The sequence below is a fragment of the Felis catus genome, chromosome B1, assembly GCF_018350175.1.
Source record: "Felis catus isolate Fca126 chromosome B1, F.catus_Fca126_mat1.0, whole genome shotgun sequence".
Classification (NCBI taxonomy): Eukaryota; Metazoa; Chordata; class Mammalia; order Carnivora; family Felidae; genus Felis; species Felis catus.
This window is the reverse complement of record NC_058371.1, coordinates 51106919-51123283: the sequence shown is the minus strand read 5'-3', so window position 1 is coordinate 51123283 and position 16365 is coordinate 51106919. Positions and strand designations below refer to the sequence as shown.

The 16365-nt window shown below is 41.4% G+C and overlaps 1 protein-coding gene across 5 annotated transcripts in view; it reads right to left on the bottom strand.

Moving 5' to 3' along the window:
* The window catches only part of MSRA (methionine sulfoxide reductase A), a 452460-nt gene that overhangs the window by 144439 nt on the left and 291656 nt on the right, over nucleotides 1-16365 (bottom strand). For all 5 annotated transcript variants that reach the window (XM_045055626.1, XM_045055625.1, XM_011281559.4 and 2 more), the window contains one exon: nucleotides 7149-7253. In XM_045055626.1, the coding sequence (XP_044911561.1) occupies nucleotides 7149-7253 (105 nt within the window). The remainder of the gene's footprint in view (nucleotides 1-7148; nucleotides 7254-16365) is intronic.

Here is a 16365-nt window from a genome sequence, read left to right as displayed (position 1 = left end):
GGACAACCAGCGCAGGGCTTTAAGCAGAAGAGGGACATACTCTGTAATGTGTTTTTAACAGGTCCTTAAGGAGACTGGATTGGGAAAGGGCAAGACAGGCCAGTCAGGAGTCTAGTGTAGCAGCCAGATGAGAGATAATGATAGCTCGGACCCAGGAGTTCAAGTAAAGACAGAGAGAAATGAGACTTGGTGATGTGCTGTAACTTCCCCAGGTCATGCAGCTAGTTCACAGCAGACCTGGTTAAAGCCATATCTTCTCTAACCCCAGGGTCCATACTCTTAACAGATTTAATTAAAGATGCTTTAATTAAGGAAACATTTTAATTAAGATCTTCAGAAGAGTGACTGGGAGTTCATCACCAGCTTCTAGTTGAAGGCTATTTTAGTAAAGATATAAGTTCAGCTGTTGTAGAAAAGGTTGGGGGGGGGGGGGGAGGGTGGGGAAAGCCTAACTGAACCAAAATAACAATCGGTTAAAGAAGATAGTTCTTACACACAGTTCAGCCTGGAATAGTGACTCTGGAGCCTTCTAGTTTGTAGTGCCTCCATTACAAGGGTGAGACCCCCATCCACATGCTCCAGGCTGGTTCACCACTACCTTTAGAGGCAACTTGTAGGAAGGAAGGAAGAGCAAGAGAATACTCCTTGCTCTAAGTACATACAACCCAGAAGTTGCAACCATCATGTGTGCTCATTCCCTGATAGTCAGAATTCTGACACGTGGCCATACTTAGCCATAAGGAGTCTGAGAAATTTAGTTTCAATTGGTGCTACCAATCTAGTTAAAATTACAATCCTACAGAAGTGGGGAAACTGATACTGGGGTCAATGAGCAGTCTCAGCCAGCAGGCATCTGCAGAAGGGCCACTGCTCCCTCAGGAGCACATTGGAGGAGCTTCCACCTATAGCCACAGTCCTCTGAGAAGGCTTGGAGCTACTACAAGAAGTCCGTAAATCCAACCATGCAGCAGGCATTGCCTGGAGTCTGTAGAATGCATTATGTGTGTGGGCATTTCTATTTTCCAGAGGTATGTGATATTGTGGTGGTTAATAAAATAAGCATTCAATTTAAAGTGTAATTAACTTCATAGTGACATCTTAACATATTTGCTTTAAAAAGGTTACTAAGAACACAACTAGATCACATGGGGAGAGGGGATCCATAAAATCATTTGTCCTTGGAAGAATTTCCCCTAGTCTGGAAGTCTGGACCCCTCTGGTAAAGGGGAAAGAAAACAGCCTTGAGCTTGTCAAGCCTTGACTTGACAGAGCCGAGTCCAAATACTGCCATCAATACCAAACAAGATTGTTGTGTGGAACCTTATTTCTTCTCTTCAGTTAATGGGGTTTCAATGAACCCCACTTCCTAAGGCTGTGGTAAGGATTAAATGAAATTATAAATATAAAACATCTATCACTAAGACTGGCCCATAAAAGGTGCTTAGAAAATGTTGCTATCCCTTCTCCCAGGATTGAGGAGAATAAAACAGGTTGGGACTGAGAAGTCAGACTTGGGGGATCAAGTGAGACGAAGTTGAAATCTCTACATTCTGCGCCTCCATCCTTGTGGCTTGGCCCAAGGTATGGGTCGGTGCAGGAACAGGGCTGAAATGGTGTAACTGATGCACAGAGGGTACCAGGCAGGAAACAGATCAAGCATGCGAGGCTGGGATGTGATCTGCTTCTTTGGATGACTGTGTCAGCAGCAAAGCTAAAGAGCCACCTGTCCATCAGCCTCACAGCCACCACCCCCAGCAGCAGCGACAGCAGCCGTTTCATCACAGAATGACAACATCAACAATGCTGAAATCTTTTCAACTAACAGGAAGGACAAAAGAAAGTTTGTGGGTAGAAAACCCACACTTTTGTAGGCAGAGGGTAAATATTTTCCCACAGAAATTGTAGATATAAAAATAAATAAACTCAGTGAAACTGTATTGTGTTGAGGAGGACACAGGGACAATGCCTGGCACTTGCATGGTACTTGACCGTTTTCAAGTTATTTTCATATTATTTCATTTAACACTTATGACAACCTATGACCCATGCAGTATAGACATTAATATCCCCTTCTGACAGATGAGAAAATAGAGGGCTCAGATTGAATAAAGTGTCTTGGCTAAGGTCACACAGTTAGGAAGGGGCGAGGTGGGCCCAGACCCCAAATCTCCTAAATCTCAGGCTCTGCCATGTTTCCTGGAGACTGGGGGGTTTGGAGATCACACAGTCAGGAATGAGCATGCTCCAGTCTATCCTTAGAAACCTGAAGGGACCATATTTGTCTCATGAGTAAGACAGAACGCCGGAACAAGTCATATTAGCTTAAACGGTGGTATCTGAGTGCTTCGGCAAAATAGAGATTTTGTGGTAATTGGTAAATTAAGAGAAAAGACTATTCCAATTACTGGCCAAACGTATAATGATGCTATTAGGTCTGTTACTTCACTTGAAGCTAATCCACTGAGTAGCACTCTCTCAGGACCCACTGCCTATTGGCTGTGAAATAGCAGGTCTCTGTACCTTGCTGTACAAGTGACCTTGTACAGCACCTGTACTGTGGGTACAGGTGCTGTACCCACCTGTACCTTGAAAAGCCTGCACTTTCTGATGGTTCTCTTTCCAGCTCTGCTCCCTTCCAAATGCAGACCATGGGAAGTTCTTTCTTGCCATTAGGGCAGATACCGTGAGAGCTGCTTAAGTACCTTGAAGGATTTTTTCTGTCTGGCCTATGCCATGAAGATCTAATTTAATTGAAAGGGACTTTACACTTAAATTCATGCCATTGCTACCATAGTAAACCCTGAACATTAGCAAGAGTCTCCACATTTGCAAATATTATTCTAGGATATTTCTTCTCCCACAAAATGAAGTAAATCATACCTAAAAAATTTAAGTGACTCCTTCAAATGTTTAACGACTCTATAAGCAAAGTACTGAAGTCTTCAAGCATGCTAATTAAAACACATTTCTCTTAAGCCATATTACTGTTGAGAATCATGTGTTTCCTGAGCATATCTTCACATCAAAGGTCAATGTCTTCTCAACTTTACTCAAGTTTTGTCTTTTTGCTGGTAAGCAACTCTGGCATAGGCAAGAGTATTCCTTACACAGTTTTAAGAATCACTCCTGTTTCAGAAAACAACCTAGACTTGGCTATTGCTTTATCAATGAGAGTCTCTCCAAAGCCAACATGCTGCTGTCTTCTGAAACATCCACTTTCCGAGTAACACCAGTCAGTCTTACACTTCTCTCTGTCCCTCCTCTGTTCTACTGGGTGGTTCTCTTTTCTGGGCCACTTTGCACTAGGAAAGTGACAGGAGTCACCATGTGACTTTAAGCAGAGAATTCAGAAGTTGTGTTCAGATGGCCAAGTTCACCTGCTTTGTGACCATCCTTCAGGGAGTGGGCTTCAAATTCTTACCTCAGAAAAAGTACATGTGACTACATGTTTTGGATCCTCTGGGTTCCCTGGGAATATTAAATTCATTGACACCGGCTTTCTTCTGAATTTATGTTTTTGCTTTTAAAGTTCCAGTGTTAGCATATACTTGTTTTAATGATTTCAGGTTAATATTTTGGTCTTACACACATTTATCTGAATGCTCATTTGATCTCAGTACATTCAGATTAAACTATTTTCTGCCTATAGAAATCTATTTTCTCTATGCATTAGCCAAGAGGCTGGATACTGCTGCATTTTATAGACAACTTGGTGATTTAGCACCACCTAACAAAGTGCCTGGCAAACAGAGTAGATACAAGATAAATGTCATTAATGACTGATAGTCTTTCATAGCAGTTTAGAAACATTGAGATGATTTGGTATATATTCAAGCCATGTATCTCAAATCTTAAACCCCAATTCTTCAATCTGAATTACCAAGGAACCCCAGAATCAAACCACCAACAGGTACTGAGAAAACAATCTTTAATGTCCTCCACTTCATGTCTGAATCAATGACAAAATTATTAACCAAATGGCTTTAAACCTCTAATTTATAGAGGTCATGGTTGACCATGAACATGGTTAACTAACAGTGGCTGGATATAATAAGCACAATGATTAAGTTGAATGAGTGGCAAAGCAGTAATTTTTGTGGTGGTTGTTGTGGCAAGTAGTAGAAACCCAACAAACTAGCTTAAGTTAAAAAAAGATGGAGACGGAGGGTAGGTACCTAGCAGCTCTCATAGCTGAGAGGACCTCAGTCTCCTGAAGGTTCTCTCTTCCTATCTCTTGTCTCTCAGTGTCTCTTCCCATCTTCCTCCCTTGCTTCTTCTGTGGACAAGCTCTTTCCACATACAGAGCACCTCCACCTCCCCAGAAAAGGGAGAACACCTTTTTCTCTCACACAACAGTCCCAGAGAAGGGATCCAACTGGTCATGCTTGGGTCCCATGCCCATTCCCTGAATCAAACACTGTTGTCAATAGAAAAAGATACTGTGACTAGCCAGGCCTGGGTCATGTGATCACTCCTTTCACCCTATTTCCAGAAGTGTCATGGGAAACTCTGGAATACAGAAAAAGATTGTTACCATGGCCCATTACATTAAACTATCCAACAAAAGTAATCCTAGTAATAATGTGGGAAGATCAGATATCTTGCAATTTAATACCTGTGACTATATATACGGCATCAAGCAATATTGTAAGTAGAAACAGACATATGCGAGGGTAGAAAAACTATTCCTGTCCATGCATAATTTTTCTAAAATATCAGTGAAAAAAATATGTACTCAACAATCAAATCCTATTGTCTGTGAACGCTGTCAGTAGCAATTTCATCTTTTGACTTACAGAATTGAAGCTGAAGATTAACCAGACGACCTCTAGCATCCCTTCTAGTCTATGAATCTACAAACCCTCGGTTAGAATCAAAATACCTCTGGAAGAATAGTATACCAAGCTATACTTTATGGAACAGTGTCATGGGCTGAATTATATCTTTCCCAAATTCATATGTTGAAGCCCTAAACTCTAGTACCTCAGAATATAATTTTACTTGGAGACGGTCTTTAAAGATTAAGATTAAATCAGGTCATTTGGGTAGGCTCTAATCTACCATGACAGTGTCTTTATAGGAAGAGATTAGGACAAAGACACATATGAAAGGAAGACCATGTGAGGACCCAGGGAGAACACAGACATCTACAAGCCAAGGAGAGAAGCCTCAGAAGAATCCAACCCTGCCGACCCCTTCCTCTCAGACTTCTACCTCTTCAAATGTGAGAAAATAAATTACTGTCGTTTAAGCCACCGGATCTGTGGTACCTTGTTATTAGCAAACAATAGAATACACAGCAAACAAAGAATTTGAAAGAGGGCTGAAGCACAGTTGAGACAAATTTGATATGTGGGATGGGGAGAACAAGAGGTTCTTTTAAGGTTCTTTTAAAAGTAGAATTCCCTCTAAGATTTAGGGGCCAGTACTAGTGATATAATTAACTGAGGTGTGCTGGTAAAGATGTGATAAAATAGGTAAGAAGTTAAGAGAAGAAAGGAGAGAGAAGTGCATGACAGACTTCACCCTCTGAAATCTTGCCAGGGCTAAGCATAAAGTGATTCTATCAGGACAGGACATTATGGATGGCCAGGCCAAAGGCCATGTACCTAACCTTGTAAGCCTGTGGGGATCCTGTCTCCTACATGACTTCAGGCTTGCCTGGGCTCCTAATGTGTATCTTCATTGAGAATTTTGGAACTCTCAGCATCTGCCATGACCCTTGGCTTTGAGAGCCAAATGCCTGCTCCACCTGGATCAAAGGCCCACCAGCACAAGCTCTTAGCCATCATCACTCTTGTTTATGATGCTCATTGTCAGAGCCTCCTGCTTGAGCCAAGACTGAGTTTGTCAGACCTGCCTTTCTCATATGATAGGCCAGTCTAGTAGTCCAGACCAGGGTGACATCTGAATCTTCTCATTATAGTATTCTTGCCCTACTAGTCTTCTACCTCCCCTGCCCCATACCTTATCCCTCTACTGCTAGGGACTCATCCCCCTATGTCAAACCAGACTTCACTATAATGGAACTCCTGCTCCTGGATTCCTTCCTAGGCCTTCACCCACCCTGATGGATTTGCCTGGATCCTGTACCTGCAGTACCCTGGCTTATTTATCATTTTACTATACTTAGCTCTGACTTTTGCCCTCTAGCAAATCACCCAGGCATTGAGTGGTTCTTAGAACCAGAACTCAGGGCCCACCATCCTGTGCTGCTGGGGTCATATTAAAATTCCACCACAAAGCACAATGCACATTTGGAAAAACAGATCCCTTCCTCAGAAACAGCCAACATAGCATACCCGCTCCACAAAAACCTGACACCAAAGGGAAAATATTTTTGTTAAATAGACTGATTGCTAAATGAACAGGGTTTGTGAAAATCACATCTATTATATAGGACTTTTCAGTTCATAAGCCTCATAATATCAGATCATCATATTGGCAAGGCAGTGCTTGTAAGGCTGTTAGGATGAAATCTGGAAATTGCTTCATTATTGAATATTACAAATGATATTTGCCAACAGGGGATTTTTGCTTGTGTGTGCATTCAAATAAAATTTCTGGCCACCATTGTTTATAGCCCAAACATATTAATGTCTCCATATAACAAATTTCAAAGAAGACAAATGAAATATGTAAATAACCTAAGCATTGTGGACCCATTGAATATTGCATTTTACCTTTATGTTCTTTTTTTTTTATCACCCGCAGACATTTAAAAAAAAAAAGAGCCTGATAATGTCAAAAGATGAGAAAGGCTAAATTCAGGGAAATAAAGGAACCATAAATCAGGAAAACTTTGGAGCTGCTAGAAAGACACTTTAATTTTGTAGACAAAAGACTGCATTAAGGAGGAATAATGCAATAATCAAAGGTGAACGAATCTCTATTGTCTGGCGTCTTTCTCTGTGGGAATTTTCCCACCCCTGACAGCTGTAAAGGGGGGAGGAGTGCAGACTGTGGCTGCGCCTTTATTCTCTCCCCCCGGTTGCTCCCCAGCCCCTCCTCTTCTCCGTCAATAAATGTCTGCAATCATATTCTTGAGCTCCTGTGTGATTTCAAGGTTCATCTCTTCCATGCAGCTCAAACACTAATTATCCCAGCTGTAATTAGTAAGATAATTAAATACTGGCTCACTCATCTACCTTGGGTCGGGTCATGATTCTCCCAGAAGACCTTGAGCAGTTCCTCAAAGCTGATGCGTTCTGGCTGGTACACCACTCGGACTACTTCTGCATGGCCAGTTTTTCCTTGAAAGAAACAGAACATACAACCAAAATTTACTGACAACACCAATTTACTACAAGTTACTCATTTCCAAAAAATCACCAGACAAGGGCTAAAATTCTTCCCTCCTCCGAAGGAAGGGTGGGAGCATAACTACATTAGCGAATGGTTTCTAGTGAGTCTGTCACTGGTTCTTTCTCCATAAGAGCACACAGTTGTCCTCTGGCAAGCTTCCTGAGGATGATGACTTCTCGTCATTGTGCTCTAATTATTTTTTTTTAATTTCATGAGAAAACAAACTTGGGTTTTCTTTTCTTTTTTTTTTTAATCTCACTCTTATCAAACCTTATGCATCCAATCTGACATAGTGCTCATGGTTTGAAACTCTGTGAGGGGAATGAGCCAATTTATTTTTATCATCACCACACTGTGCTATATGCAGTAAGTTTTGCTGCACTAACAGAATGAGATGGTGCCAGATCAAGAAACCTGTAACAAGCAGGCTTATATTGCATCAGATAAATTCGTTAATGGGGGGACATATTTGCTGTGCTGTTAACACAGAGGCAAGGGTCAGGTTCACATACCCAGCGGGGTGGTAAGTGTTTTCTCAGTCTAATTCATCTCGTGGTAAACAACCACTGCAGCAAATGTGTCTCTGTTAGCATGCACATTCTCAGAGGTGGTCCCCAAGGTTCTGTAGATCAGGGAAGTGGGTATTTGCACTTGTATCTATAGAATTCATACCCTGCCTTATTTTACGGTGTTAGAGTGTAGTAAGTGATAGAAGCCTCCATACATATCATTTCTATATTTAAATTTGTTTTCCATCTCTTTCCAGTCACCTTATGCATAGTTAAGAATTTAGCTTTGCCCAAAGAGATATCTGTCCTTAGCCTTGGCCTCTGGAAGGTAATTTATGTCATACCTGATAGGAATGTCCTTCTTTAAAGTGGCGCCGGCCACACCAACAGTCCTAGGGTGGGAGCTGGCCACTTTGAATCATAGGGTAGGGTTGGCCATACCCAACAGTGTTAGTTAGGTTCAGGGCTGGTCATGCCAGACAGACCAACCTTGTGCCGAGAGTAGGGTCTTTGGGTAACACAGCATCAGCTGACCCAGAGACAGAATTCAACCTTGTGGGCAATCAATCAGGGTCTTTGGGTAACACAGTATCAGCGACCCAGAGACAGAATTCAACCTTGTGGGCAATCAATCAATCATGCCTGTAAAAAAGCCCCAATAACAACTCTGGACATCAAAGCATGGGTGAGCTTTCTGGTTGGCAATACTTTTTGCATACTGTCACACATGGATGCCAGGAGGGTAATACATCCTGACTGCACGGAAGATAACACAGAAACTTTGCACTGGAACCCTTCTAGACCCTGCCCTATGCATCTCCTCCTTTGGCTGATTTTGATCCATACCCTTCCCCTATAATAAACTGTAACTCTGAGGATAACTGTTCTCAGTGAGTTCTCTGAGTCCTAACAAATTCTCAGACCACACAGTGGTCCAGGAATCCCTTGAACTTGCAACTTAGTTTGCAAAGTCTTTGCCCATAGGTTGTTAATCTCACCTTAATTCTCAACCATTTTACCATTGGAAAACTGAGATACACAGAAGTTAGATTTGCCCCAAATTCACATAGAGCTAGTGAGTTTCTGGACCATAACCTAAAAACCTTCTGGTGTTTTGTCCAGGATTCTGTCCAATAAACAAAGCAAAGAAAGCAAAGTGAACATGAATCCAGAAAAAGAAAATAAAAATCTATTCATTATCTTTAATCTTTTTTTATTAAATTTATTTCTGATGGTAGAAATAATAATTTGCAAATAATATGAAGCTTAGAAAATGTGCAGAAGTATAAAAAAGAAAAAAAAATAATGTGTTGTAATCTGACAACATAAAATAAGTACTATCAACATTTTTTACACAATTCTTTCTGGATATGTACCAAATACACACAAGTGCACATGTGCTCATACACACACACACCACCACACCATGTACAATTTGCTTTATTGTAATCTCGTCATCATGCTTTTCTTTTACATACCAGCATATTGTTTGTCCCCATATCACCAAAATTTTTAGAAAAAGCCATTATAATGACTATATAACACTCCAAAGATGGTTGTACTATTATTCAATCACTCCCTGTCATTGGAGTTTAGACTGAATCCTATTTTTATCTATCAACGTAAATATCTTTCCACATTTCCAAGACTGTCTCAAGCCACAGTTACATAAGTGGGATTTCTAAACCAATGTTTACAAACATTTTAAAGTTTCTTGATATCTAGTGCTTAAATGCTTCAGTAAAGTTGACCCAATTTTCTCTCCCTATTGGCAGTATATTTCAAGGCCAGTCTCAGTCACTATTATAATGTTTTTAACTCTTACCAATTGGACAATTGTACCCTATCAGTTTATTTTCAATGAGTTTAATTATTAGTAAGGTAAAGAAAAAGGTCGTGTTTATTAATAACTTTAATTTATTTGCTCTGATTTTGGCAATATCCTTTTTATATTGGGTTATATTTTTATTTTTCTTATTATTTTTTAAAAAGATATTTAGGGGCACCTCAGTGGCTCAGTCAGTTAAGCATCCAACTTCAGCTCAGGCTGTGATCTCATGGTTCATGGGTTCAAGCCCCACATCAGGCTCACTGCTGTCAATGCAGAGCCTACTTTAGATCTTCTGTCTCTCTCTGCCCTACCCTTGCTTGTGCTCTCTCTTCCTCTCAAAAATAAATAAACACTTAAAAATAAATAAATAAATAAATAAATAAATAAATAAATATGTATTTATATTTAAATGAATTGGTCATCTTACATAATTTCAATTCAAATACTATAGGCATGTAAGTAAGCAAAAGACAGATTTTATACAAACAGATATGAAAAGAATTATGGGAGAATTATGGGAAGAAGATACATTAAGTATAATAATGTTATTATAAACCACTTTTGATCCTACTTTAAAATCTTATTATTATTTTGTATTTTGAAATGTTTAAGTGAATGACTTAATTAAATAAAAATTAAACTCTCTAAATATTAAAAGTAGCAACAATGTGTAACAATTATGATAAATATATTTGGTAACAAAAGCATAGAAAACCACACTAGAAATACAGGTAAAAGATGTAAACAGGCAGTGCATGTAAGAAGAAATAAATGTAAGTCAAGATTGAAAAATGCTCAACATTTTTAGTGATAAAAGCAAATAAAGGCATATTGAAACATGAACATACTATCTCGCATTACATTTTATAAAACTGCTTAAAAGCATAACTAGCGCTGATGAAGAGACTATGAAACTGGCATCTTTACTTGGCTGGTGACAGTATAAATGACCAACTCCCACAGGCATATGTATCAAGAGCCACAAAGATTAACTCACCTCCACTAAGTGATACAGAAAATCTATCTCAAAGATACAGCCCCAAATAATGGAAAAGATATGTACATGCAAAAAAAAAATTTTTTTTTACTCCATCATTACAATGCTGGAGTACTATAAGATATCCAAAAGTCAAATAAAAAAAGAAACCAATTGGGGCACCTGGGTGGCTCAGTCAGTTAAGCGTCTGACTTCAGCTCAGGTCATGATCTCCTGGTTCCTAAGTTCGAGCCCCACATCAGGGTCTGTGCTGACAGCTCAGAGCCTGGAGCCTGCTTCAGATTCTGTGTCTCCCTCTCTCTCTGTCTCTCTCCCTGCTCATGCTCTGTCTCTCTCAAAAATATATAAACATTAAAAGAATTTTTTTAAAGAAACCAATTATGGTATAACCTCATGGTGAAGTATCATGTGACCATTACAATACAATGTCCTAACCCTAGTAAAAAGTGTTACCTTCACTGAAGTCTGATAAAACGGTAGGCACTTTAACTACTTGACCTTCTTTAATGCTCATAACAAGTTTTTTCCCGAGTTCTTCCTATTGTGGAAAATACACACAGCAAACTTTACCATCTTAACCATCTTTCATGTGCACAGTTTGGTGGCATAAACTACATTCACACCGATGTGCTACTGTCAACCACCATCCATCTCCAGAACTTCTTTCACCTTGCAAGCCTGAAACTGTATCCGCTGAACACTAATTCCTCGTTTCTCTCCTACCCACAACCCCCGGCAACCATTCCACTTCTGTTTCTGTGAATTTGACCACTCTAGACACTTCAGAAAAGTGCAATTTTCACTTAGCACAATCCTCAAGGTTCACCCATGTTGCAGCAAGTGTCAGAATTTCCTCCCTCATTCTTAGAATGAGTAATATTCCGGTATATGGATATGCCACATTTGACTTATCCATTCATCTGTCAATGGACATTTGGGTTGCTTCCACCTTTTGGCTACTGAGAATAACGCTCCTATAAACATGGGCATACAAATATGTCTCACAACAATTTTATAAGAGAGATGCAGTCCCCATTTAAAGGTAAGACAACTAAGTCCTCTCCACAAGTTTTCTCACACAACATCCCACAGCCAATAAGCAGCAGGATCTAGTGAGGTGCTCATTCTATGCCCGTAAGCCAGGCTCCTGACTGTAGACCGCTGAAGTCAGCAAGTGGCTGCAAATGTCATATAGGCAGTGGCCCTATATGAGAAATCACAGCTGTGGAGTAATTGACATCCAGGCTGTCAAGACTATTTTACAGGATTAGGCCCTTCTTTTGTGGTAGGAATATGGGGTCAGGAAAGATTTCCATAAACATTTTTAGACGTAATCTAAGCATGGACATTATTTGTGGAGAGGTTTAAAGAAGCTTGGTGGTTTAAAAGAAACTGCTACCATTAAAATTCAAGATCCATCTGCATTGACAAACAGTGGGGAGAAGCCCTCATCAAACTCACCTTTAAGTTTCTTTATTTTATTTCTCCAAAGTACAAGAGTCTGTGTAAAAATACACAGTGCAAATGATCAAAAGGATTAAGGGGCTAGGAACCACTTACAGAAATGCCCACGCCTCCAGGAACTCACCAATGTGCTAGGCTAATTTGATTCCCGGGACCAATCTGCAAATACTTTCTGGTGCTTCCAGAGATAAAAGGCTGTATCTTAAAAATACTTTGAGCTGTTTCTTCATATAACATCGTGCAAATACCATGATAGATGTGATGTGCAAACATGCTTGTTAACAATTCACAGCAGCATCAGAGGGGTTCTAACATTGTTGTTCAAAAATGTCTTGAAATGAAAAGGACTAATGTCTTCTCTGAGCATTTCCCAGTGTTTCCTTACCCCATGAGCCCAAAGAAAAGTAATGAATGCAGAGAAATAGGTTATAGGCAGTCATTCCTTATAAGACAAAAGATCCCAGAAGAAACCTAAAGGAATGTTTCGGGTGGGGGGAGTGGCGCTTAAAAATGAGGCACTCTGCAGTCACCTAGACCTTTGTGGAAGCCAAGTGAACCAGGTGTTTTTAAAGGAGAATCCCAAGATAATTAGCCTGTCTTCAAAGTTCTATGTCATGGCTTTCCATCCCATGGGGAAAACATTATCTTCAACTCTTCCAGGTTAGTGTGATTTGTTTTGCTATATTCAGGCTAGTAAAAAGGGAGGAGAGAGCAAGAAGGTGGTCTGCCCAGTAGATAAAAACAGGAGACAGCCCGGAAGCTGGTGAGATGCAAGGGCAGGGGGAGCATAGCAGAGGGCAGTGCTGTGTGCTCGTGGGGAGCCCCCACTCAGGAGCCACACACTGCCTGGGCTACCATTCTGGGTCAGCCACGTGGCAACTGCCTGACCTTGGCATGGCCAGGGACAGAAGAAAAGGGTGGTTCAAATCAGAGCTCCAAGGCATATGAGCCATGCCTTCCCTAAGGGGACCACATGCATTTTTGAAGGCCCTTTTATCTATTGAGTTGCTTCATCTACTTGAGGAAACTTCCTTCAGTCTCCTCATCTGCTAAATGTGGAATTAGAACATGCCTCCACATAGGATGTAAGTCTCTCTAATTCTCTATGTCTTATTATCAAAAGTTGTATTATTATAATTATTCTCTACTCAGCTGGGGTAGAAGGGGAAAAGACTAGAATTAAAGTCACAAGAAGTAATTTAGACCATAGGTCTAATAAGTAGTTTGACACTTTTTTGACTGTGATCTCAAGTCTTCTTTTTTGGATAGAAATAAAAATAACCTCTGTGACAGAAGACTCATCAGGATTAAATGAGGTCATATGTGGGAAAGTACTGGGGAAGAGTAAAGCTCTCTATACATAAATAAGATTTCTATTGTTATTTCCCTTTTGAGTTTTCTTAAAAGGGATGCCTTCCCCATAAGGACTAAATCACAGGAGAAAACATATGATACAAGGAAGCTTCTAGTTCATCAAACTAAATTTTATCTCTGTAAGTGTCTAATTGTGATTTCATTCATGCATCTATTCTAGAAATATCAGCTAAGTGTCTACATCTACTCAATCAGGTGCTCAGGTGAGGTCCCAGCCGACACATTCCAGCCCCGATGGAAGCTGTAGTCAGGCCTTCATCCACACCAGGCAAAGACCCAGATTCCCATTCTTCTGATGAACTATAATGAACCAAGTGTGATTCCTCACCTTAGAATCAGAACTAAAAGACATGGGTTTAATGAGAGAGTTCTTAATTCAGGTAAAAAGAAGCCTCTGGAAGCAGTTTGGAATCTTGCCTCCCTGGAGACACTGTTTCCTACTATGCCATCACACCTGTCAACAACTTCTTTTGGACAAGAACCTATGTCCATCAGAGTCCATGATATTCAGGAGACGGTGAAGAGCCACCTGGACTGAGAAGAGCTGAAGGCCCTCCCACTGTCCCCAGGGCAGAATATGTGAGGCCACCTCTCTCAAGTCAAAGCCAAATGGCTGCAGGCCAGCAGGCGGCAGTCACAAGTGGTCAGAATCACACCACTGGCATGATAAGCAAGTGAGCTAAGCAAGTGAATTGAGTTCTATTCCAAATTCTCGGTAGAAATGGTGGCTCCTTCCCCACAGCACGGGCAAATCTGATGCAGAGGAGATTTCCATAAGGCGAATGAGTATGACCATCCATGCCAAGGGCAGCTTGAGCCTGTGAGGGGCTCCTGGGTGTGGCGTCTGGCCTGAGCAAAAGGGGCTCCAAAGGCAAGCCGAGCAGCCCAGACCTGCATGGTTTGTGTGGATTCCTAGGTCCCAGGGTGGGAGGAAAAGCCTGGGAGGGCAGAGACCCTGCCCTCTGGAAGGCGGCATGTCAAGGGCAGAGAGGAGGAAAGCAAAGAGAGATGGAAAGGAGACAAGGAAAGCAGGCTGCAGATAAGACCTGTGCACATGGTTTCGGCTTCTAGTATCAAGGTTCCTGGGGCCCTTTGCTGCTGCTGTGGGGAGGGTCGGGGAACGGTCGCCCACCTGGTCCCCCAGCAGACAGTATAGCCACATGGGTACCCCTTGCAGTGAGCAGGGCTTCTGCTGTATCTGCAAGGCAATGAAAGACCTCCGGGCCTGCTCGCTCCTCTCCCCATGTTGTGATCCAGCCATGAGCCACACATCACAGTCGACAGGGTGCCTGTCTAGACCCAGCCTGCTGGGCACCACTCAGCCCAAGGAAGCATTCAGCACTGTGCTTCCTTGGCTTGCCTCGTGGCCACCTGGCAGTGGTGTGACCTTGACCAAGCTCTTTCTTCTCTAAGCTTTCGTTTCCTTATCTGTGAAATGAGGATATTCATAATACTCACCTCAGGGACTACTGTGAGGATTAGTTTGATAATCCACAGGAAGCACTAAGAATAGTCTGGCCCACCCAATATTAGCTTTATTCATAACAGTATGGTTAGTATTGTTATTTTTACTATTGCCACTGTTATTTCATAATTTGGGGGGGAAGGTCCAGGAATCTGTATTTTTACAAGATTCCCCAGGTGATTCTTAACAGAGTTACTATTAAGTGTAAAAGTGTAAAAACCACTCATCCTGAGCCCAGTGCACCCCTTAAGCAGCCAGCTGTCAACCTCCCTCTCCTGGATCTCAGTGCTCACTGTCTTAGTTATCAGAAGGTGCATGAGAGTCCCACAGTCCTTAAGGAAGGCAGGCAGGCAGGCTGGACGGGAATGGGTGAGGAGGGAAGGAGGGAAGGAGAGGAGCATAGAGGAAAGGAGGAAGGATATTAACCCCTGTTAAAAGAATACACTGGAGGCGCCTGGGTGGCTCAGTGGGTTAAGCGTCCAACCCTTGATTTTAGCTCAGGTCATGATCTCATGGTTGTTAGATCAAGCCCTGTGTTGGGTTCTGTGTTGAACATGGAGCCTACATGGGATATTCTCTCTCTCTCTCTCTCTCTCTCTCTCTCTCTCTCTTTCTCTTTCTCTCTCCCTCTGCCCTTCTCCCCTATCACTTTCTCTCTCTCTCTCTCTAAAATATAAAAAATAAGGGGCGCCTGGGTGGCAAAGTCGGTTAAGCGTCTGACTTCAGCCAGGTCACGATCTCGCGGTCCGTGAGTTCGAGCCCCGCGTCAGGCTCTGGGCTGATGGCTCGGAGCCTGGAGCCTGTTTCCGATTCTGTGTCTCCCTCTCTCTCTGCCCCTCCCCCGTTCATGCTCTGTCTCTCTCTGTCCCAAAAATAAATAAACGTTGAAAAAAAAATTTTAAATATAAAAAATAAATAAATAAAAAGCATTAAAAAAATAAACTGAAGGATACTGAACATCCTAAGTGTTTATCTGAGCAAACATCTATGCAAAATAGGGCATGACAAACAGGAAGGGGCTAGGAGCACTCCAAAGACAGGAGCTGGGGAGAAACATATAGAGAAATTGTGGAAGCAAATAAAGGAAATTATTTGACTGGCTAAAGCTGTTAGTTAGCTGTTTGTGATTGGCTGTCCTTAGCATTTTGGTTTCATAACCTTGAGGTATTTATAGGCCTAGACTGTGATTTGCTTATGTTGGTGCTACACTAATAGACCCACCTCAGTCTAATGGCCTCCTTGTTTAATTAATTTAACACTCTTTACAAAGATCTGTGGAATGAATGAGGAGGAGGTGGGTGATAGGAAAACATGAATAGCAAAATACCTTTAATAAATGTAGCATTTATTAAACTCCACACATTGCTCTAAACTCTTGATACAAATTGATGAAGTTAACACTCACAAAAACCCTGAGATA